This window comes from Astatotilapia calliptera, chromosome 4 (genome assembly GCF_900246225.1).
Source record: "Astatotilapia calliptera chromosome 4, fAstCal1.2, whole genome shotgun sequence".
In the NCBI taxonomy this organism is placed as follows: Eukaryota; Metazoa; Chordata; class Actinopteri; order Cichliformes; family Cichlidae; genus Astatotilapia; species Astatotilapia calliptera.
This window is the reverse complement of record NC_039305.1, coordinates 24,877,625-24,901,001: the sequence shown is the minus strand read 5'-3', so window position 1 is coordinate 24,901,001 and position 23,377 is coordinate 24,877,625. Positions and strand designations below refer to the sequence as shown.

The following is a 23,377-nucleotide window of genomic DNA, read 5'->3' as shown; positions in this document are numbered from 1 at the left end:
ATTATTATTAAATTTGTATCAAAAGATCGAATTATTATTTCTCACTCGTGTTGGCCATTGTATTGTCACAGAGCTCCGTTAATAACACTTTTCTGCAGTTTTCACTGCAAGCTAACACGTATCCCTCGTGTTATCATTTTTTGTGGGTTTGGTTACACTGTGCGTCAGGGTGGCAGTGTGCAATAGTGATGGGATTTCCGGCTCTTTTTAGAGATCCGGCTCTTTCGGTTCGACTCACTAAAAAGAGCCGGCTCTTTCGGCTCCGAACCGGCTCTTCAGGTTGTTTTGTTGCTTTAATTAATTTATTATTAACAATAATATAAAATTATGCACAAAAGGAATTACTAACGTAAAAACAAGTGGTTTTATTTATATATGTTTATATATAAATATATGCGGTGGCCCCTAGAGACAAAACACGTACAAACTCCAAAACACATTTCTAGCATGAACTGAACTTCCAAAGCAGAGCTACTAGATCACTTAAATTACACAATTGAAAGCATGTGTGTATTGTTTGTGTATTTATACACAGGCACTCATATATATATTCAAATAATTTAAAAAAAAGTTCATTTACCTGTTACTACCACACACCAAATCCGGTCATTGGTACTTGCTGGCTTGTGTAGCCACAAGATAACAAAGGCTCAACACTGCGCCCAGCATCCTGGAGCACTTCTGTTGTCTTTTGTACATGTTTTGGAGTTTTTACGTGTTTTGGAGTTTGTACGTGTTTTTACGTGTTTTGGAGTTTGTACATGCTTCAGAGTTCGTACGTGATTTGAAGTTTGTATGTGCTTTGTCTCTAGGGGCCACCGTAAATATACTTTTATTTATTCACTCCACATAAAATGTAATAAATAAATCATATAATACAAAAATCAACTATTCACATTTCAAGTTTTAACTATTTAAATTTTCAGCTTTTTCCTTTCACAAATTTAAAGTGAAAAGAACACAAAACACTGCAAACCACAACACAATTAAATATAAATTATAATATGAAAACAAAAAGAACATGCATATTCTCTGTCATATGGACCTGCATGAATAAACTTTCTCAATCCTTTATCATCTGCAACCGAAAATAGTTGTGGATGATTACTATACCTTTCTAATGTTGTTGTCCCTGCCTCTCTTTCTCTCTCTCTGGCTCTGTTCCTGTGCTACTGAGTGTAACTACCGCCCCTCCCCCCTCTGCCCAGCGTAAAGCACAAGGCTCGCGTGCAGAGTGAAGCGGAAAAAAAGTGCGAGAGAGAGGCTGAGAGAAAGAAAGAAAAAAAAAAAAACCCACGTGACGGCTCGCGATAAGGAGCCGGCTCGCGTCGTTCACGTCAAAGAGTCGGCTCTAAGAGCCATTTCGTTCGCGAACGACCCATAACTAGTGTGCAAGCAGCGCCTCTCTGCTCCACCACAGATTGCAGCTGCATTGAAGCACTCTGCGGTCAAATGATCTAGAAACACGAGCGTATCTCAGAAACAGCCAGTCTCTGTCTCTCTCCAGGATTTCAGCTATTTTTAAAAAAACATTTTGAAGGCTTCACTACAGTTTCTCCATCAGAATGTCATCATCTGAAAGTGCTGCGTCACATGAAGGTATGCCCATTACACTTGTGTTGCATTACTTTGGATTAGCAAGCTGTGAACGATCAAATCACTTACCCTTTGAAATGTAAATGTGCCTACATGATTTAATATTATATATGTTGCCTGGATGTGCATGCATTATATTAATGTCAAAGGTAATTATGACACACACATGACTCTCTGTTTGGCAGTCAGTGAAGCATCAGCCCCCACATCAGAGGCTGAATCTCTGAGGATCGTTCTGCTGGGCCGGACCGGGACAGGCAGAAGCTCCTCTGGCAACACCATCCTGGGAAGGTCTGCGTTCCTGGTGGACGTGTCCCCCTGTTCTGTAACCGCACGATGCAAGAAACAGAGCGGGATAGTGGGAAGGCGGAGTATCTCCGTCATTGACACTCCCGGGCTCTTCCACACACACCTGTCTTCTCAGGAGGTTATGGCAGAGGTGGGACAGTGTGTTGGTTTCTCTTCTCCGGGACCCCACGCCTTCTTGGTGACACTGCAGCTCGGCAGGTTCACCCATGAGGAGAGGGAGGCCTTTGAGTGGATCAAAGCTAGATTAGGGCCTGGAGTAATGAGGTTTACGATGGTGCTGTTCACCTGTGGTGACCAGCTGAAGGGGAAACGCATCGAGGACTTTCTAGAGGAGAGCCAGGAGCTGTCTGAGTTTGTCAGCAGCTGCTATGGAGGATATCACGTCTTTGATAACAGCAGGCAGGAGGAAACAGATGAATGTTCACATCAAGTCATGCAACTTTTGGAGAAGGTGGACCAAATTGTGGCTAAGAATGGAGGCGGTTGCTACAGCGATGAGATGCTGAAGGAGGCTGAAGGTGCCATAAGGGAGGCACATGAGAGGATTCTGGGTGAAGCTGGGCACGTGGTGGAGTCTATTCAGACAGAGGCTGAGGTCACAGAGGGGCGGCTGCCAAGATTGGAAAAGAAGTGGGAGGATGAGGAGAGGAGAAGGGAGGAAGAGGAGGCCCGGAAGAGAGCGGAGAGGCTTTTCTGGTGCGAGCTGGTGACCGCCCTGGGGAAAGGTGCTGCGGAGGGGGCAGGGATCATGGGAAAGGACAAGGGGAAAGGGAAAGCTGTGAAGAAGGCGAAGGTGGTGGAGAAAGTGGCAGCTCTGGCTGCGTCTCCGCTCTCTGTCAGGTCGGCTGCGAAAGCAGTGGGAGGGGCCGTGAGAGAAGGAAGCAAGGTGCTATACAAACACAGAAAAACTTTACTGCGCTGAAAGGTAAATCAAAGAGACAGGACACAACGAAACCCACGTGGTGAGGACAAGTCACTTGATGTAAGACCAGCTGGACTTCTTTAGGTTTTGAAGACGTTTCGCTTCTCATCCAAGATGTTTCTCTAGAGAAGGGGTCAAATCCCTACCAGTGGTTTATAGCCCGAGACCATCCACCAGGTGCTCTAGGGATGAAAAAGCCTCCTGGATGAGAGGCGAAGCATCTTCAAAGACCTAAAAAAGCCAAGCTGCCATTTTCTCAAGCTCCACCATGACCTGGATGAATGAGAACCTACAGATGCATCACTTAACTATGATTGTGTTTCCATTGTTCAACACCACAAGCGCACCACACACGCACTCTTAGACTATACTGTGAAATACGAACTCACAGCACAATAAAGTCACAAAAAAAAAAAAGTCCAGTTCATCTTATTATGACTTCACACATTTGTATTTGTCAAAAATAGGTTAGTTCGCTACACAGATACAATACATTAAAAAACAATTTTCCCATCATTTCCACCCCCGACACAATGGCGTGATTTGGTTAAGGTAACAACACAGGAAGATTTAAAAATAAGAAGAACTGTTTAAAACATTGCAGCAGTTACCTTATCCGTCTTTGGCTTCATATAACAAGTGACAACATATTTTAGCCCTTTATTCTCTTCTGTACAAATGCACTGACACACAAAAGATGACGAAGGGATTCATCAGTTTGCAGCTGGCAGTGAGGAAAGGAAATGGTTTGCATACAACGCAGTGACCTATTCAGGGAGTGTCTAACAGCACAGAGTGAAAAAGGACAACACGCCGTAAAAAGATCGGGGAGCACAAATGTACAAACACTACCATATTTTTAAAGACTATGTGAAATGTGAAGGATTTATACTGAAAGAGAACTACGTGTAGTCCACCTGAGTGCTGTACAAAAAACACTGCAGCTACATTTTTGTGCTCAAAATACTCTTGATTGTTCAGGATGTAAATGTAAGCACCTCCAGAGTCACAGTCACCCTCAGCTTCCAAAGAAAAACAAAAAACAAAAAACCCACAAGCGTGCACAAATACTGTTTCTGTACTGCTGTTGCTCACTTGCCTGGTGCATATTAGGGACACACTTCCAGTGTCGCACCTGCATCTTATGGACTAATAAAACAACCATGTAAACTCCTGCAAATGTACAGACTTAAACCCAAAGAACCGATCAGACAAAAAAAGAAGAAAGAAAAAAATGGTCTAAACTACAATCACAGACCAGTTATATCATTAAGTACAAATACAGCTGAAGGATCTACTCTCAGATGCCGATACGTGGCAGGCACAGAAGGGTGGAGGGCTGTGGTGGAGGGGTCCGTTTTAAACCGGCATCGGCAGGGTCATCTTTCCTCTTCCCCGAAGCACTGAAGGAAGACGGACGAGAAAGAAAAAAGTGAGAACACAGCGAGGGTGAGGGAGTGTTTTTTAGCTTCCCCCACTCCTTTGTTTAGCAGGTGAGCAAACAATTTAGAGCAACCTACAGCAGCTGGCATTAAGGATACATATCCTCCCTCGACAGGTAAACAATCTGAGCAGAAGCTCTCTTTCAGTCACAGAGCATAGCTGTGTGCTAGATTTCATTGCAAATTACTTCTGCATGCTGTTTTATATCATCAGAACAGAAAGTGCAGTAAAACAGGCAAGGCCGATAACCCTAATAATAACGCTGCAAATATCGGATGATTACTCAAACATAATTCTGGCGTGGCATCCTGCCAACATAAATGGATCACACCTAGACTCGGCCCTGTAGCGTAGCAGCGAATGATCGTGTTCTTACTCACCTTTTGTGACGTAGAGGTAGAAGAAATCGCAGTAGAAGATGGTCTGCACGACGCCGGACACCACCGCGATCTGGTCGAAGAAGCCCTCTGTGTGATAGCGCCACACCCAGTTGGCGATGTAGAGGGCTCTGTAGAGGCCGAGGAAGAACAGGTAGTGGGTGGTGATGGACTCCGCCTCGCCGGTCTTGGTGATCATGAAGAGCTGTGGCATTATGGCCACTGCTTCCAGAAAGATGGAGAAGGTCCACAGGATCTGGAGGCAAAGGGGTGCGTGTTAATTTTAAAGCTGTTTTTAATTGAGGGAGCTCTACATTTCTGACAGACACCTTTACCTCCATTGGGGTGAAAGCATAGTTCTCCAGGAAGGACAGCCCGGTGACTGGGACCAGCAGGAACTCCACGCGGAAAGTGTCGTTCTCAGAGTCGTACGTGTTCCTGAAGCGCATGTAGATCAAGTACACCGTAGCATAGGACAAAGCCAGGAACACCACCTGAGGGCGGAGCCAAACACTGATCAGGAAAAGTGAACTTAATTGAAGACACTGTGAAACACTACAAGATGCTTTTGCTTATTTTGCTAACATCCCTGCTTTGTGTTTATTATATATATATATATATATACATACATATGTGTGTGTGTGTGTGTGTGTGTGTGTGTGTTAGTGAACACACAGAGATCACAGCTGGTACAAGAAATGAATGACTCTAACTTATGGCGGTCATTCAGCTCAAAGGTAATCTGACAGGGAAATGTGTGTGTGACTGTGTGTGGGTGTGACCTACAAACTTACCTTCATGACCGTGTTGTAAGCAGAAATGTAGACCGTGAACAGGTCGAGATACCTGGTGGTGAAGACAATCGCAAACAGCACCTGAGACTTCCCAGAGATGCCTGTAATGGAAATAAAATGAGAGAAATTAAAAGTGAGAGGATGAAACAGAGAAGTTAAACATTTCCTTTTTTTTCTTCTTTCTTCTGCTGTGCAGCTCTCTCACTTTAAACAAAGCTGTATGATTGGTCGAGCAGGCTGCTCTTAACTTTGTTATCATTGCCACGTAGCTTCCACTGGCGCAGGACAATCAGCGCCATGCAAATGCCATCCTTAATGCACACAGCAGATAAGAGAAGTTTCATTGTGTCACAGCTGTTTTTGTGCACCACAGCCACACGCATACATCTTTAGCGCGGATGAAAAATCATAACAGCCCAAATGCACTGATATGATCGCACAGCACCCACACTGTGTTGCTAGTGTCAACCTACCAGCACACGACTTGGACCTCCATATCTTCAGCAACAGGATGATGATAGCCACCAAGTGTGACACGTCACCCGCCAGACGGAAGATATTCATGGTGTTTATGCTCCAGCAAAAAACCTTAATGCAACTCCTCACGGGCCTTGCACGTCCTCAGGAGGCAGTCGCTGCTCATAAAACGCCAAAGGGGTGCTGTGCTGGCGTGGGCAGAGAGGCGACAAGCTGCGCGGTCACGGTCGGACGGCTCACTCTCTGTGCGCGTGACGCTAGACACAGACTCCGTGGATTCCACTTACAGATCCGTGTGTGCCGTGGACAGACAGGAAAACCGCTTCCGAGGAGGTGACGTGGCTGATAGCTCAGCTCTTCGCCGTCATAGATTCATTACAGAGCTAAATATATCTGTTTCCGGTTTACGACTTTCAAAGTAAAACCTTGTGCTGGTTAAAGCGCATGCTCGTTGAGAGTTTAGCCCAATGACTGTAGAAAACACTCTTTAGTACATTTACTGATTTTTTTTTCTTTTCAATACTAAGTTCAACACACTGACTTCTGACTTCTGGGTGATTATTAGCTCTTTCACTATCCATAACTATTTTTATTTTGAAGGTTGTTCCCGGTAATGACCGACTTTCTATGGCGAACTTGATGGAAGACATCCTGCAATGCACTGATTTCACAGCAGATGGCGACAAACTACTTATCTACCTATCTATATGGTGTTTCGTTATTGGAAATGGTCCCTCGAGAGCAGGAGTGTCAGACACTGGTGCCCAGCTTTGGAAAATGTGAAGGAGGGCAAATTTGGGACTTACTGTCTGTTATTAACTGTTACAGCTTTTCCTACAGAATAACCTCCTTCATGGTCATTCATACTAAAACACAGTAATTAATTAAGTAATACATAAACAATTATATGAAAAAGTACAGTTTTTTTTTTTCATTATCTACTGTACAACTTTCCGGAGATTTGTTTTTTGTTTTTTGTTCTTTTGGGCAGTGAGTTCGGCAGCATTTCTTTATCGCTGGGAAAAACTGAGATGCATTGTTAAAATTTATTTCTTATATTAGGATATCTCATGGATTGGTTAAACTTATTTACACTTGCAGGAAAGGGAGTTTCGCTGATCTGGCCCACTTAAGATCAAACAGGGCTGTATGTAGCCCATTGTAAAATCATTCTGATATTCCTGCTCTAAAGCATAGGTGGGGAATTAAAATTACCAGATGAGAAACTGGCACTGTTGTGGAGGGCTGCTCCAACAAACTAAACTCAGTTTAGTTGCTCAGGACTAATTTTGTCTCTTTATAAAGTGCTGCTGGTAAGAATAGATGCTCCAATTAGGCCATAATTGTGTTTCCTTGGGGAAAATTAATGAGCCACGCCTTCTCTATAGGATAATTAAATGTATTTAATGGTGTTATTTAAAATGGTTTTCCTTTTAATTTGTTTGAATGAATCTCCTGGTTGTCTGAAATGTGTTTTCCAAACAAACTGCATTATTTTGCTTGTTGTCTTTTATTAACTTCACCAGTGGATCTATAATAATAAATCATATGACTTACCCATTTAAAAGCTAGTGTACAAATACATGCATTGGACAGATGGATTCACATTAGACAATATTTATTACATATTCTGAGAAGTTTATGGTCAACTCCATGATTCCAGGGCACCCAGATGCTACGAATGAAAAACAAGCCCATATGAACATCCCTCTATCACCACCACCACCACTACCACGGTGTTTGATGGTTTGAGGGGGTCTGTGCTGATATTAATTAAACATGGTGCTGTTCATTGTGGGAAAACATCTCCAATTCGGTGTTGTCTGTCCTAAAGACATTGTTCTAAAAGTCTCATGGCTTATTTAAATGTTGCTGTGCAAACCTGAGCTGTACTGACATGTTCTTTTTAGTGAGAAGAAGCTTTCTCCTTGCAGCAAGTTTTTTAGTGTTTTGCATCGTGATGAACTTTAACATTTAACATGCTAACTGAGGGCTGTGGAGTTTGTGGTGCTCGTGGGTTTCTGCAGCATCTCTGAACCTTGTATTGTCTGACCTTGTGTTGAATGTCCACTCCTGCAAAGATAGTTGCATAGTTGCAAGTTAACACACCTGAATGCTCAGCAAACTCCCAAAACCTCTGCTTTTGTAGAGGTACTCCCACTTTTGGATGATCAGTGAATCAAGTGGATTTGATTAGCACCTCCTGGCTGCTGCTTAACCTCTTAATTCCTATAGAAGCAGCAAGTGTACACTTAGTTTTTCACCTACTTTTTTTCACCTAGTCCTGTGAAAGCTTTTGTTTTCACATGACTGTACCACTGATATCACAAAAACCCCACAAAAGCTTTCAATAAAACTCAAGATGAAAAAAAAAGATTACTAAACTATTATATGATATTTTTTAACAATAAAAAAATGAGTGAGCAAATGTACCCTGCAAAAAATAGCTCTGATTCCCACTTCTGTTTCACAGTTGGCAAGAAATAATTTGGAAACATGAAAAATGTATTTTTCGGTCTTCTAGAGTTGCACTGTGTTTTTCTCTTTGTGTTTTCTAAAGAAATTCAGATACAAAAGAAAAAGGCTAATGCCTCATAACTAAATGTCAGCTCAGTTTGGCACACAATGGAACACAAAACAAATAATTACCAACTTATGAAACACTGAAATGTGTAAAGCACTTCAGGGCTGTTTAAGTCTGTGCCAACGGTGTTCATCCTTTTGCAGATGAGCAGTCTGTCTGCTTCAGAACTGTATATGTCTCATGAACATGAAGTGAAGATGAGTGGGCAGCTTTGACACCGGGCTTTAGGCTGTTCACCAAGAAGCAATGTTTGTGCTTTCTTTTTATTTGGCTAAAGAACCGGACTAGATTGTAAAGTGACCTGAAACATTTTACTCTTACTTATCAGTGTTTTAAAATATTCTCCACCCTCTTTGTGTGTTCACTGCTTTCTGACAGTTCCTCACCCTGGCCCCCTTTCCTCCTAATTCTGAGGAAAGCTGTATCACTGAATCACTGACACACTGTTTCTCACCATCCCGCGTTTCTGATCCCACATGATCCCACAAAATCTCCACCTCCTCCCTCTGACCGTAACCTACAAACTGAAGCCGAATTCTGGCCTTGCGTACATCACGCTACCCAACATCCTCCTCTCATTTTCATGTGATATAGACCTCCTAGATTACTCAGGAAATGCTTCCAGCCTACTTAGAGTACATCAGTGGTGGTGCAGAGAAATGAGGGGGCGACGGACACCAACGAAAAGTACATAGCTTCTTTATATACCCCAGAAGCATCCAGCACAGAGGCACTGGTTGTTTTTTCTGATTTGGTTATCCTCAAGCAGAGGCACGCACATATTTAAAAATCTGAAACACGAGAAAGCAAAAGTTCTCAATGAGCAAATTAAAGGAGAAATGGAAGAAAACTTAATGTATGCTATATTAGTCCATTAGTTCCAGTCTTATAAACACATTGATGAATGTTCATCGGCTGAATGATAGAAGCAAATGTACCACAAAGGACATCCCCTGGACAGAGCTGACCCATACTCCCATAACAAGTGTGTGCTGAGCAAAAGGTTATGGGAACTAATCTGACACCCAGGCCCGATTAATAGCTATTTATACATACACACAGCCTGGTCTGCCCCAGAGAGTCTGTCTGCCTGGTCATCTTCTGCTGGACGGTGTGAATGTCGGATCATCCTGTCTGCAAGCCTCTGTCTCCTCTCTTTCTCTCGCCACACATAGCTACTGCACTAGAACTGCATCCAGTTCAAAACCATCAATGCTCCATGACAATGGCTCCTGTCAGCTTGTTTTTATTTGAAATATGGGGGAAAAAAATATTTATAGCAGTGTATTTCTACCTTATAAGGATCAGACCAACTGGATGGTTTAAAGTTGAGTTGTTAAACATGCGGGTAGTGGACTAGAACTGGCCCTCCAAAGGCTAGAGATTTTACAGAGAGATTTTAATGTCTTAAATGTTTAAATATTTGTTTGTTTTTTAAGTTTACTACATAGACAGGTCTTTCAAAGTTCTTCTTCGGACACTGGTTTTCACTCAACCTCCAGCTCGTGTATCTGACAATTTAGAGATATGCTTTTTTGTTTGTTAAATCGTAAAATAGCTCCCAACTCAAGAGATGAACCCATGTTGTGTCTACACATAACAGACAACTTAGCAAATACCCTATAAACCAATAAATAACCTTTAAATTGTAGGCACTTAAACAAGCAATATCCTGTCACAAAATACAGCTAAATTTATTAGCACTGCCATTAATTGGTAGTGGCTTTATATTTCAACATGACATTGATCTCTAACGGACTGCCAATGCAGTAAAAACACACATGGATAAAAAAAAAAAAACACAAACTTGAACACCATCAGTCATGGATTGGCCTCCCCAGAGCCCGGACTTCAAAATTATTGATGAAGTGTGTGATCATGTAGTGATAAAAAAAAAATGCAGCCAACATCCAAAGAATAGAATTGAAGGTCCTTCAAGTAACCCGGAGAACTATTCCTGAAGACTTCTTAAAGAAATGACACGAAAGCTGCCTAAGAGAGTTCAGACTGTGTTGGCTAATAAAGGTGGTCACACCAAATATTGACTTTTAAGCTTGTTAAATTTGTGCAAACTCTGTTTTGCCTGCAGCTATTTCCCAAAATATATATAAAAAAGAGATTTGGCTCAAGAGTTTTGTACAGTACTGCACACGGAAAGTTAAAAAAAAACAGCTAAGATAAACAGCTGTTTGTCACTTGTGCTGTACATAGTGAGCTTATGTGAATGCTTACTTGTGTTCCTTTACATTAAAAGAAAGGTAGGTCATTATGCATCAGTTAACTGGTCTGGCCCCCTTAAATTAACCAAACTGGAGCATACTGTATAAAGTTAGATTGACACCCCTTGTTTAAACCATTCTACTTTGTTTATTTGTGGTTTAGATTTATATTGTGTATATTAGCATTTCAGTACATTATACTTAAAGGAACAGACCTACACAGTGGTCTAATTCAAACTAATTATGAATGTTAATGTGTGCCTGCCATTTAATGCTAATGCATTCAAGTTTCTTGGTGCTTTTTCCTGCTCTTGTGTGGCAATAATCCTTTGGTGAAGCTTTTGTGTACTTTATGTGTATTGGACTTTCTTTTTTCCTGTTTTTTTTGTTGTTGTTTTAGTCTTTGCCCTCTTAGACTGGCCTTTGAAATGTTTCATTGCTTTCGCTGTGTCTATTAACTTTAGAAACCTTGACTCCAGCTTCTGTTTATCTCTATGTCGCTGCTCCTAATAGCAACATGTCTCCGTCCTCCTCCTTGTTTCTCATCTGAGCAAATGCAACACCCACATCTGTATTCAAAGGAGGAGATTTTGAAATGAAGCACCCCTCCACTGACTCCTGCTCTATAATTTAGGTAGAAGAGGAGGAGAGCAAGACTTAGAGAAAAGCACGGAGGAGTGAGGGGCCTAAAGAGGAGCTAAGGGTGAAGGTGGACTGGGAGGAAGAAGGTTTCCATAGAAACAGCTTTGCTCAGTTTAATATCTGATATAGTGATGCGGATTCTGCATGAAGGCAGCTAAACTAGCAAACGTCTCCTGAGATTTTTCTTTTAAATCGTGCAAACAGACAAAAGAAGGTCTGAAAAGTACATTGAAACTGTTGAGGGGAGTTTGAGGTCTGCTGCTTCCCTCAGACTGAAACTATATTAGTTTCCATTTTCATTTTTGGAAACTCCACTCTGCTGTGTTTCAGGAAATATATTCTGTTTACTCCTCTATAATTATTCCTGAAGGGGTGCAGAGGCTCTGCAGCAACAGTGGTTTTACAGGTGTAGTCACAAACAGAAGTATCCCAAAGTATCCTGTAGTTGTCTGTAATTTCATGACAGTCGGTTCAATATTAGGACTTTCAACTCAAAAACAAAAATAGCCTATTATCATGGTAGAGAAAAGGAAGAATGTAATGTTGTACAGACATTTATGGTGTCCAGTCAGTGAATCATAATGACTGTAATTCATCATGATTCACTGTTTCGAAATCATGAATGTCTGAAGAAAATTAGGAGTCACTCTGCTGAGTAGACATTGAGAATTTCACTGAGAAGCAGAAAAAAACAAAACAACTGAAGTTCTGGTTATAAAAAGTCATAACATTTCAGTAAGGCAAGTCGGATTTATTTTTGGAGGATCATTAATATTTGTACAAATGTGAATAGAAATGTGATTTTAAATTGTTCCTGTCTGGACCACAGTGGTAGGCCAACAAAGTGACCATGCTGTTAAGGGAAATGGGAACCAAGAAGAGGCCGCTAGGAAAGCTGCAACTACCAAGTACCTGAAGAGGATCAGGCAAGTCCTGAGGAGTCAGTTGAATGGAAAGAACAAGATCCGGGCCATCAACACCTAAGCTCTGCCCGTGATCAGTTACCCTGCAGGGATAATAAGTTGGCTAAAGGAGGAGATAGAAGCCACTATCTCTATCAGCAGGCAAGGAAGCTCCTGACCATGCATGGATGGTTTATAGTCCAGGACCCTGAGGCTGTGCACTAAGCAGAAGGAAGGAGGCCAGAGTGCTAGAACCACAGTCCAGGATGAGACATCGAACATCAGGAAGATGGCCACGACTGACTGTGTGCGCAGTGAATACTTCAAGCTGCAGAAACCCAAGAAAAAGGAGGAAGAGGAGGAACCATCATGGAAGGACAGAGCCCTGCATGGTAAGTATCACCGGCAGATAGAGGAGGTGGCTGACATCCAGAAATCCAACCAGTGGCTGGACAAAGCTGGGCTTAAAGACAGCACAGAGGCACTGATCATGGAAGCACAGGCACAAGCTCTGAGCATCTATCACACCAGGCAAGACCCCAGGTGCAGGCTGTGTAAAGATGCCCCTGAGACAACCCAGCACATAAAGCAGGCTGCAAGATGCTAGCAGGCAGGGCATACATGGAAGTCCCGAGGTCAAAATGGTAGACGCCCCCAAGGGTGGACATGCAGACAGACAAAATGGTGATAGCTAACCGATCGGACATAGTGGTGGTAGACAAACAGAGGAAGTTGGCTGTAGTGATAAATGTGGCGATACTGAATGACAGCAACATCAGGAAGAGGGAACACAAGAAGTTGGAGAAGTACCAAGGACTCAGAGAAGAGTTTAAGAAGATGTCAAGGGTAAATGTAACAGTGGCCCCAGTGGTAATCGCAGCACTCAGGGCAGTGACCCCCAAGCAGCGCGAGTGGCTCCAGCAGATCCCAGGAACAACACCCAAGATTTCTTTCCAGAAGAGTGCAGTCCTAGGAACAGCTAAGATACTGCGATTATTAGTAATGAGTTAATGCAGTCGTTTTGTTAAACCCTTTGAATTAAAGCTGAAAGTCTGCGTTGACTATTTGATCTGCAATCACTGTGATAGTGTACAGAGGCAAAGCTACAAAATGTATAGACGTATCTGTATTAACTCGCTGATCATTGTTACTTTGAAATAATAGTCCAATAGTGAACACACCATATGCTCAGTCATACTGCATCATTAAGTTGGAAGTTCAGGAATATCAAATTAAAGATTTGCAGTAAAATATGATTATTATTATAATTATGATTTAAAAATGAGAATTTTCAATATATTACTGAGATTAATCACACATTCTGCTCAGATTCAGGTCAAACAACACTTTCAGCACTTAGGCAACAAATTTGCACTCCTTCTGGAATGACCACAGTATGTGAGAGGAAGCCTGCTGCTTTATCACAGTTAAAGTTAAACTAAACACAGGGACATGGACAAAGTTTCAAAGCTTAAATCCAGCGCTCTCTGCCTTTCGTAGCTCACTGTTGTTATAACCTTTGTCAGGTGTTAACAACAAGCTGGAAAACATCTCTAGCACAGCTGTTCGGGAGTAAATGGAAAGCATTTACCGTCAAAGTGCAATTTGCGGCAACAGCCCTGTAATCATCAGGGTGATGCACAGTTTTAAACTGTGTTGGCAACTTGCTTAATCTCCAAGACCCCATATTTTTGTCTCCCACCTGTTGCCATTTTTGTTCCTTGAATAGACTTACTTCAGAAATCATGACTCAAATGAGTTCCTGCTTGCTTACATGGGCACATCAGGCATTACTCAACACCTACACAAGCTGAGAGCACACCAAGTGGATATCCATTTAGTGTCATTTCCTCTCCTTCCTCTCTTACTTTCTTTTGCTTTTTTTCTCCTCTCCTCTCCTCTCCTCTCCTCTCCTCTCCTCTCCTCTCCTCTCCTCTCCTCTCCTCTCCTCTCCTCTCCTCTCCTCTCCTCTCCTCTCCTCTCCTCTCCATCCACCTCCCCCTCCCTCCCCCCATGCACAGCAGAGGGGAGATTGACACAGCGTTTTCAGGCTGTGGCGTATGAGTACAGTAGCAGAGGAAGGTGCGCACAGACAGGATTACCATCAGCGAAGGAGGCAGCGGAGGACAGCAAAGGATTGAAGGAGAGACACGGCGGGGATGAAACGATGAATAAGCGATGAAGGAGTAACTAGAGGAAACTATTCAAAGAAAGGAAGAATTAAAGAAGTTGTCACACACCTTATGAACTTAAGGACGTTGGAGCTTTGCCCCGCAGAGTGAGAGCGAACTAAAAGTACAAGCAAAAGAAAGGAAACAACTGATCATTTGCAAGGTGAGAGTAACTCCTGCTCAAATGCCAATATTTAAGTATCAGAAAGATTTGCTGAAAAACAGTTTGATAAACCGAACTTTGAATACATTTATGTGATAACTTTGCTTGTATTTTAGAACTTTGGTAACCTCTGATGACAGACATGAAGAGCAGCTTTTAGTTTTGCATGCGGACAGCGCACTGTTTCGCAGAGATCAACCCAGAATAAGCACTGCGTCAGACGTACTCAAAGCTCGGGCATCATGGAAACTGCTGTGTAGGGTTAGGTCACACTAGTCATTCAAACACTGCAAATCTCTACAACCCTGGCGAAGCTTAAATGCATCACATGAAGACATATCAAGAATCATCAGGTATAAATATGCCCGAAGACAGTGATGCTGTCCACCTGTTGATCTTCTTACGCACCTGTCTTATGTTTTTATGCAATCTCATCAGAAGGGAATCATTGTTTCTGGAGCCTTCAGAAAAAGGAGAGGAACAGCCTCATTGTATCTTCCACATCTGCAGAGTAAAGTGAAGGAAAAGGGAACAAATTATCCACTGATGGCTCCACAAAGATGGAAGAAGTTGAAGGGATCCTCTGACACAATCTTCATAATGATGCAAACACATTTTCTTTTGCAGAAAATGCTAAACATGTGGACAACAGTGTGCAGGAACTTTAATATAAAATAAAACTTCTTAGTTTGTATGAAGGACAAATTGATTAATTATCCTCGATTACATCACTGTGACCTAGTCTCGTCAGGCTAATAAACGCTGGTAATCCTTTAGGTCAGTTAAATTGAATAAACTGTAGTGAGACATTTTATTCCAAAAAAACTGATTACATTGTTCAGAGACATGACTGAGATATCAGACAACTAACTTTAAACGGTCAATAGACTTGAGCTGCTGCAGATGAGCAGTCGCCATAGTGACCTTTCTCTATCTGCTCATGAGAATAAAGAGAAGTTAGGTGGGATCAAGGTAAATGTGACCTGTGACTAAGTGTCATTGCTGCTTTTAAAACTTTGTCATCACTTTCAACCCGATGTGTTGCAAAATGATCATGTGGTCAGTTTGTATAACCGGCCTGAATCGTGAACCAGAAAATACAATATGTTATGCAAAAATTAAAATAGGACAAAATAGGAAAAAAATCCCAAACAAATCTGAATTGAAGCCAAGATGGAGGATGTCTGGGATGTGAAGATAGCGTGGGAATAATTCTCTTCATGGCTACTGCTGATGCTTTGTAGGTACTGAGGTGAAACCAGGGTATGTATTGATTAGCTTTCACAGAAGAAAGAGAAGCAAAGAGAAGTGGGATGACTAACTAAAAACAGTCTTTTTGATAAGATTATCAAAGTTATTGATCAAAACCTGAATAATCAAATTCCACGACAGTGAAAATAAATGATAGTTTAAGGCAACAATTGAAAAATAGTTCCTGTATATACAGAGTTTGAAGGTTAGCTTGTTGTATTTGAGTAGTTTTCAGTTTACTTCTAATTTTGTCTTCATGCAGAAAACATTTATATGCAATGTCATTTGCATTTGTTCACAAAGTCTTTTAAGGACACTGAAGCCACTTTCCTGTTTTCAACAATCAACGCATGATGACCAGCGATCAAGATCCTTGTGCATGATGACTGCTTCATCTGAGGCTGTATCTGATATAAAGCATGTCTGACATCTGATATAAAGCTCTGGCATTCGCACTGAAAATATTACTTTTCTTAGTGGCTGACAATGTCGTTTATCTCATCAGGAGCCATTATCAAAAGCTTTCGGGGAAATGAACACTTGAGCATCCTAATTTCCTTCTTATCACCCAGCTCACTTACCTCTTTTTTTAATCTTTGCTGAGTCTAATAGCCAGAAAGTCCCCAAGTTGCGAAGCAACATGTCTGCATTTGCATGTGCAAAATGTGCTATATACAAACATATATACAAACAATATATTCATAATTACAGCAGGGTTCCAACCAAAAATTACTTCAATATGAATGAGTCAGATAATGGCACCCTTAATCTACAATTGAATACAGTAATTAGACCAAAAATCTAAATTCAAAAGGTACGTTTGATTTTGCATGTTTAAAAAAAGGCAAAAAAAAAGAACTAAATCCTCATATGTGAGGAAATGAAACCATAAACATACCCTATATTTGCACAACTCATACACAAGCTTTAACAGAGACTCTTCCTTCTTATAACGTTTTAATCTGGATTATTTTCCAGACATATGCTAAAAATGTAAAATGCGAGAAAATATGTCTTTTTGAAATTTTATCATTCATATTTTTGTGATCAGTGTGGTTCTATTGCCCTCAGTGCAGTATGAACTTATTTGGGAAATAGGCAGGCGAAAGTAAAACATCCAAACTCTGCAGGGCTCCTCTCGTCCTCATTTGTGTTTTCACTCAGTGATGCAGATCAAAAGCCTGCACTGAGTGTCACCTCTTAGCGCCCATTTAAACATATTTAAAGTCACATGTAGCTGTTGTGTTCCTGCCCTTGCACCCTTTCTCTCATTCCACCCCTCCCTCCCTCTCTGACTCATTTTATAAGAGCACTTAATACTGTATACTGCCCCCCTCCACGCACACACAGCTGGTGACTCTCTCCACTTCCCTCCATCCCCTAAATGCCAGAGGAGATGTGTTCCTATGGAAACTGACATCAGAAAAAAAAATCCCCAGTTTTAGGTGGTGACCATTAACTGGTTTGTATTGTGTGTGTCTCATCACTGCTTCAACACTTTGGTACCTGCACTCTGCCAGCCCTCCTGTTCATTACAGCTTAGAAACCTTTTGCACTCAAAGGGAAGCCTTAGAGCTTATACACTGCTGGCTCACTGAAACAGACACAAGCTAGGAGATCTGCAAAATCATGCTGTTAGCTGGAAGTTAGCCTGAGTGGAGGCAGACACACACTACTTATTAAAAATCGAATCCCTGCAATCAGCACTTACAGACATTTCTCTATGTGTATGTGGTTTCCAGTGAACTCTCTGGTTGATTAGAAGAAATGATTAAAGCCTCCGACCCCATCTCACAGAGAAACAAAAATACAGTTTCATGTGACACCTGAAAATTCAAGAAAAGTCAGTGTCACTTTGCTAATTTATTCTCTTATTTTACTATATTTTGAACTAGAAATCACGTAAAAAAAAAAAAAACTCAGCTCAACACATGCATTTGATTCTGATGCCCGATATAGTGTTATATTATCGATATAAGCTACACTATAGACAGATATAGACAGTTTTGCGCCTTTAGATCGGGCCCCATATGTCTTAAACAAATAACTGCATAAACTTTTATTTTCAATTAAAGATGCATAAGATGCAAATAGTCTCACAAACAGCTCTCTGACATTGCAGATGTGCTAAATAGATACAAAGAGAGAGTTTAATAGTAAACGCATTGTTCAAAAAATTTCAAATGACTTGTCTGACTGGATTTCATTAAGTCTGAAAAGCTTCTGAGAAAATAAAAGCACAATGGTGAACACAAAATGCAAATAAACTGTGTCATAGTAAGGTATGTGAGTCTTGGAGGGGTGGGAGGTAAGTTCATGCTACTATCCTTGATCTCTTGGTCTGGGTGTAGCAGTAATATAACACACTGGCTGCAATCAGGTTTGTAACATGTAATTTTGCTAGGTTGCCAAAGTATCTGTCAAACTCATTTTAGTTCATAGGCCACAGATCCCTTCATGTGATTGCAAGTGGACTAAAACTTTTAAAAAAAGAAAAAAGAAATCAGTTTTTTTTATTGTAAAGAAGTAGAGGTGCATTTTATCAGCATTAGCATTTGATAACAAAGCAAATGACAACAAGCCTGGGATGTCTTGGGAAAAAAGGCACAGGTTTTCAGTTTCAGTCCATTTTCTGTAATTAAAAAGAAAGAAAACGCTCCTTAAATTAAACAAAATATGCTGCCTTCTTCAGTGTGCGATGCCAAAACCATGCATAGACTACTATTCCTCAGATTTTCCACTCATGCATTACTATTATGCAAAATATTAAATGTGGTGAGGTTGGTTTAAAAAAGCAAGACAGCAACCATCACATGACAGTTTCTGTTGAATTTTATGCTTCTTCCAGGGGTCTCTTCAGTGGCCTGAACACCACCTGCTGTGAAGAGACCAGATGTTTGGGAGTAGGACACAGTTTGGCCTCCCACTGTGGCCCTCTACCTGTGATCACTGGTGCCATGGGAACAAGTAGAGCCAACAGGTGAGCCCAGTAATATCAGCCTGATGTAAATTTACTGATGCGGACCATTGGTCTTTGAACTCGTTTTACTTGGTGTTGCTGGAATTGTAGCATCTCATTATTACTGTATCAGCTCTGTTTGGGCAGCTATCTTTGAATTCTCAGCTTCATCTCATTATTTCCTGACTAATTTGTAGAGGATCAAAGACTGCTGCGTTCACTGAAACAATTTCATCCTTTTTTAATTTGAACGTTGGTTGGTTTAGAAGTATCCAACCGTCCGGTGAGAATGGGCTTGTTAATTTGGGTTGGCAGGATGAGTCAGGACCAGCTCAGGGATATTTACAGTAAGCAGATCCTTAGAAAAGGCCAAGGCCGTCCTACGCTGTCCTGACCAGCGGCACATGAAGAGCTCTCGGCTTCAGGTAGCTGCAGCAGGTCTCGCACAGTGAAGAAGGAGGTTGCCTTGATGTACTATGCACTATGTTCATTTTTTTCCATTCTGTGTGTAAATCAATAGTCGGACACCTTATTTTTTGAACACACAACACCTAATTTCTTTCTTCTTTAACTGCTTGTTGTGACTTAAATATACCAAGGCGGTTCTTATGGATTTCATTTTGTCTTACAGTTTTGTGTCTTGCGAATCAGCATGATGTTTACCCCCAGCACCACAACCGCTCACATCCCCACCCAAGAAAAACAACACATAACATCGATTTGTCATTGTCAACATAAACTTAGCATCTCTCAAACAGAGCTCTCAAGTGTCAGTGGGTCAATGAATGATTAATAGAGTGTTAACACTCATTTACATATGATGAAGTGCCCCCACAGTACAGGCATGTCCATCCCAAAATGATTTGTCTGACTGACACTGAGTCACGTATAATCCTATAATCTGTGATGACAGCGATCCTTCTCACGCAGCTAAATTGAACTCACCTTCCTAGCAGGTAATCCTCTATGTAAAGGAGATGCTGATACACTCAGGTGAAGATGAGTTTGGTCAATTTAAGTAGACCATTTGTGACTCTGAGTTCAATATATGTTTTGTTTTATGACTGGAGTCATAAATGTTACTTGATGCTGACCTTCCAATCTGACTGGAAAAGAGCTTTAGAAACCCAGAGAACTATTTCTCAACACCCCTTCAAAAATTGGAATTGGAAATTCTGGAGCTAATTGGAAGCAACAGATAAAGAAAAGAGTTTTGCACAGTACGCCACAATCAACTAAGAATAAAAGAAAAAAAAATACAATTTTTAATCCAAGTCCCTTTTTTTCCTGACAGGTACAGCATTGTGTCTGATACTTTACCAGAGGAAGAAAGGCAAAAGATTTCTAGCTTAGGACTCCATAACGGCCACAGTTCACCCAGATTCAGACTGCACTTGGCCTGCACCTCAGAAGGAGAAGACAGGAGGAGGTCAGGAACCTCCGCTATCGTGCCCAGCACGACGGAGCAAGGAGTGATGAACAACTACAACGGAAAGGTTCTGACAAGGGGCTCCAACCAAGTACGGAGCCGATTTGTGAAGAAAAATGGACAATGTAACGTTGTGTTCACCAACATGGAAGAAAAGGGGCAGCGCTTTCTAGCTGACATCTTCACCACCTGTGTGGACATCCGCTGGAGATACCTGTTGGCTGTATTCTGCACCAGCTTTCTTGTCTCCTGGCTGTTTTTTGGTTTAATCTTTTACACTGTTGCCCTGGCACATGGGGACTTTGAAGAGCACCCTACACTGAAGGGTGATGGACTGACACCTGGAGGTCTGCACGGAGCCACATCTGGACATACAACTGGAGAGCAAGCACAAAGGATGCCCTGCATACTTCATGTTCAGGGGTTTATTGGGGCGCTCCTGTTCTCCATGGAGACCCAAACTACTATTGGTTACGGATGGCGCTGTGTTACCGAGGAGTGCCCTGTTGCTGTAATAACAGTGGTGATACAGTCCATAGTAGGCTGCATCATTGACTCTTTCATGATTGGCACCATTATGGCCAAGATGGCTCGGCCAAAGAAGAGGAACCAGACCCTCATGTTCTCCAAAAATGCTGTCATTGCGCTGCGTGATGGCAAGCTGTGCCTCATGTGGAGGGTGGGGAACCTGCGGAAGAGCCACATTGTGGAGGCTCACGTCCGTGCCCAGCTCATACGTTCGTATGTCACAGCTGAGGGCGAATTCATCCCTTTAGAGCAGATGGACCTCAATGTGGGCTATGATGAGGGCACAGACAGGCTGTTTCTAGTATCTCCACTGGTTATAGTCCACGAGATAGACAAAGATAGCCCCTTGTATACTCTGAGCCGAGCTGATCTGGAGGCAGATGACTTTGAGGTCGTTGTGATCCTGGAAGGAATGGTGGAGGCCACAGCCATGACCACCCAGTTCCGTAGCTCCTACCTTTCCAGAGAGATCTTCTGGGGCCACAGGTTTGAGCCTGTGATCTACGAGGACCGCGACCGCTACAAGGTAGACTACGCACGCTTTCACAAGACATACGAGGTGCCGTCAATGCCCCATCTCAGCGCCAAAGAGCTGGATGAAGCTGCGAGCAAGGCTTCTTCCGCTGCTTCTCCTGCGTCTGCATGCAGAGCCACAAAAGACTTGATCCCCATGTCACTTAACGCTTTCTGCTATGAGAACGAGGTGGCATTGAGCTGTGGGGAGGAAGAGGATGATATATTTGACTCTTCTCAGATTGTAGGGAAGGAGAGGGCAGAGGAGAGAAGGACTTCAGTTTCTGTTGACTTCCAAAATATGTTCCACGACAACTCGACCGTGACTTCAGGCAGTCACAATGTCATGTGTGTTCTTGACATGGACAATAACCAGATGGAGTTTGATATCTTACAGACTGCAATTCCTCTTGATCCAGTGACCTATAAGAGCGAGCAAGAGATTCAGTGAGAAGGGGGAGGGTATGGTCGCCCATGCTCCTCCTGTTTCTCGACCTGTTTTCTGCATTTCCCATACCCCTTTTGCCTTTCCAGTATTATTTTATATTCACATTCAGTGGCTCAAAAGTACGAAATGTTTCCTAAATAGTTTTGTGATGGAATTTCTTAGAGCTTTTGTCAAAGGTTCTTTGTGCAGAATAAGTCTGGCTTTTTTTATTTTGGCTCCCGACAGGATTTTGGCTCTTTTATTATGATTTGACAAAGGAAAGCACAGTGGCAGAAAAGCCCACAAACTTGGACTAAGAAATGTATATTTTGCATAATTAAAATGTTCTTTATCTTAACTTAATTTCTATGTGAACATAAACAATATATTTTATGAAAGAAATAGCAATTCTGATTTGAATTCTCTTTATGAAGAGAACCGAAGTTCTTCAAGTTTTATGCTCGATAAACTTCAGCTGGTTCGTGGATCATCATGCTGGCAATAGTTTCCCACATTGTCTTTTATATTCCCATTTGTATTGAAGCTTGTTTCTATTGCTGAAAGAAGTCAGAATATTTGACTTACAAATGTACATTGAAATGGAAAATATTTGTGCGCTGCAAATGTTGAAATTTACAGGAGAGAATCTTCTATATAAACGTTCATTCAAGTATATTTCCTAAAACTGCCCTATAATAAGTTATTTAGCATACATTATTGATAAACTTTTTGATTTTGTACAGTAGCAAAAAAAATTCTAAGTGCAATCACTAAGTGTAACAGAAGATGTTTCCTGAAGAACGTAATAAAGTTTCCTTAAGATAAACTTAGAGGGATGTCACTGGATTTAAAATCTAATGTTTAAAACATAGTTTTGAGCTTAAAGTTGATTTGTTAAAATGCTTAATTTTATTAGTGTATCAAGACTAAAATAACTTTATTAAGTTAGGATAATGATTAAAAAGCAGAGTACACTATAAAAAATTGTGTAAAAAAAAAAAAAAGGGGGAAATGTCCTGGTAATTTTCTGCCATTACATTTTTAATGGAGGTTTGCGTATTTGGTAACTGGTAAAATTATTGTGTGATTAAAAAATACAGGAAAAAATCCTTAAAAAGTTCATATGGAAAATGATTTCATTTTAAACCAGCACATTTCACTGTATTTTTACAGATTTTGTTTTTACTGTGCAGATTTCTTGATCGCTCCTTCTGAGGATTTCTTTCTTGGTTTGTTTCTTGCGGAGGTTGCAGGCTGTGATTACAGAATCAATACTGAGAATCAGCTTCAAAACACATTTGCTCTGTTACTGTCCGCCAAAGAAAGGTGTGGTGTTGGATAACAGTGGCCCGTGTACAGTACTTGCCTCTATGATAGTAGGAAGCACAACAGGAAACAAAGGGACGGAGGCTGTTTGTGCAGTCTCAGGAAGTGCAATAAGTATTTGGATGTGGGTGGACGGGATTATTACTGATGTCTTATGAATTGTTGCAGACAAAGTTGACATGATGATTGTATGATAGATGACATGAGAAATAAGTTTCCAATATTTACTGGGAAAGCATGCTGAGAGAGCCAAATGATATGATAGATGATAAAAGTTTACCATGGAAAATACTAAAATACCTGTAAATAAACATTATTTACTTTACTGATTGTATCGTCAAATAT

At 41.4% G+C, this 23,377-nt stretch overlaps 3 protein-coding genes across 3 annotated transcripts; 2 read left to right on the top strand and 1 right to left on the bottom strand.

Annotated features, from left to right (window-relative positions):
- Positions 1-1,383: 1,383 nt before the first annotated feature.
- Positions 1,384-3,169, top strand: LOC113021184 (GTPase IMAP family member 7). The gene is made up of 2 exons (XM_026165678.1): positions 1,384-1,599; positions 1,782-3,169. The coding sequence occupies exons 1-2, from the start codon at positions 1,566-1,568 to the stop codon at positions 2,825-2,827; spliced, it is 1,080 nt and encodes a 359-aa protein (XP_026021463.1). The 5' UTR covers positions 1,384-1,565; the 3' UTR covers positions 2,828-3,169.
- A 90-nt stretch (positions 3,170-3,259) lies between these two features.
- On the bottom strand, positions 3,260-6,316 carry kdelr3 (KDEL endoplasmic reticulum protein retention receptor 3). The gene is made up of 5 exons (XM_026165679.1): positions 5,915-6,316; positions 5,442-5,542; positions 4,983-5,141; positions 4,651-4,903; positions 3,260-4,230 (listed from the first exon to the last, which is right to left on the bottom strand). Exons 1-5 carry the CDS (start codon positions 6,003-6,005, stop codon positions 4,187-4,189), a joined length of 648 nt encoding a protein of 215 aa, XP_026021464.1. The 5' UTR covers positions 6,006-6,316; the 3' UTR covers positions 3,260-4,186.
- Positions 6,317-14,286: 7,970 nt separating this feature from the next.
- On the top strand, positions 14,287-22,839 carry kcnj4 (potassium inwardly rectifying channel subfamily J member 4). The gene is made up of 3 exons (XM_026165677.1): positions 14,287-14,599; positions 18,699-18,830; positions 20,104-22,839. Exons 2-3 carry the CDS (start codon positions 18,808-18,810, stop codon positions 21,728-21,730), a joined length of 1,650 nt encoding a protein of 549 aa, XP_026021462.1. The 5' UTR covers positions 14,287-14,599; positions 18,699-18,807; the 3' UTR covers positions 21,731-22,839.
- Positions 22,840-23,377: the final 538 nt, after the last annotated feature.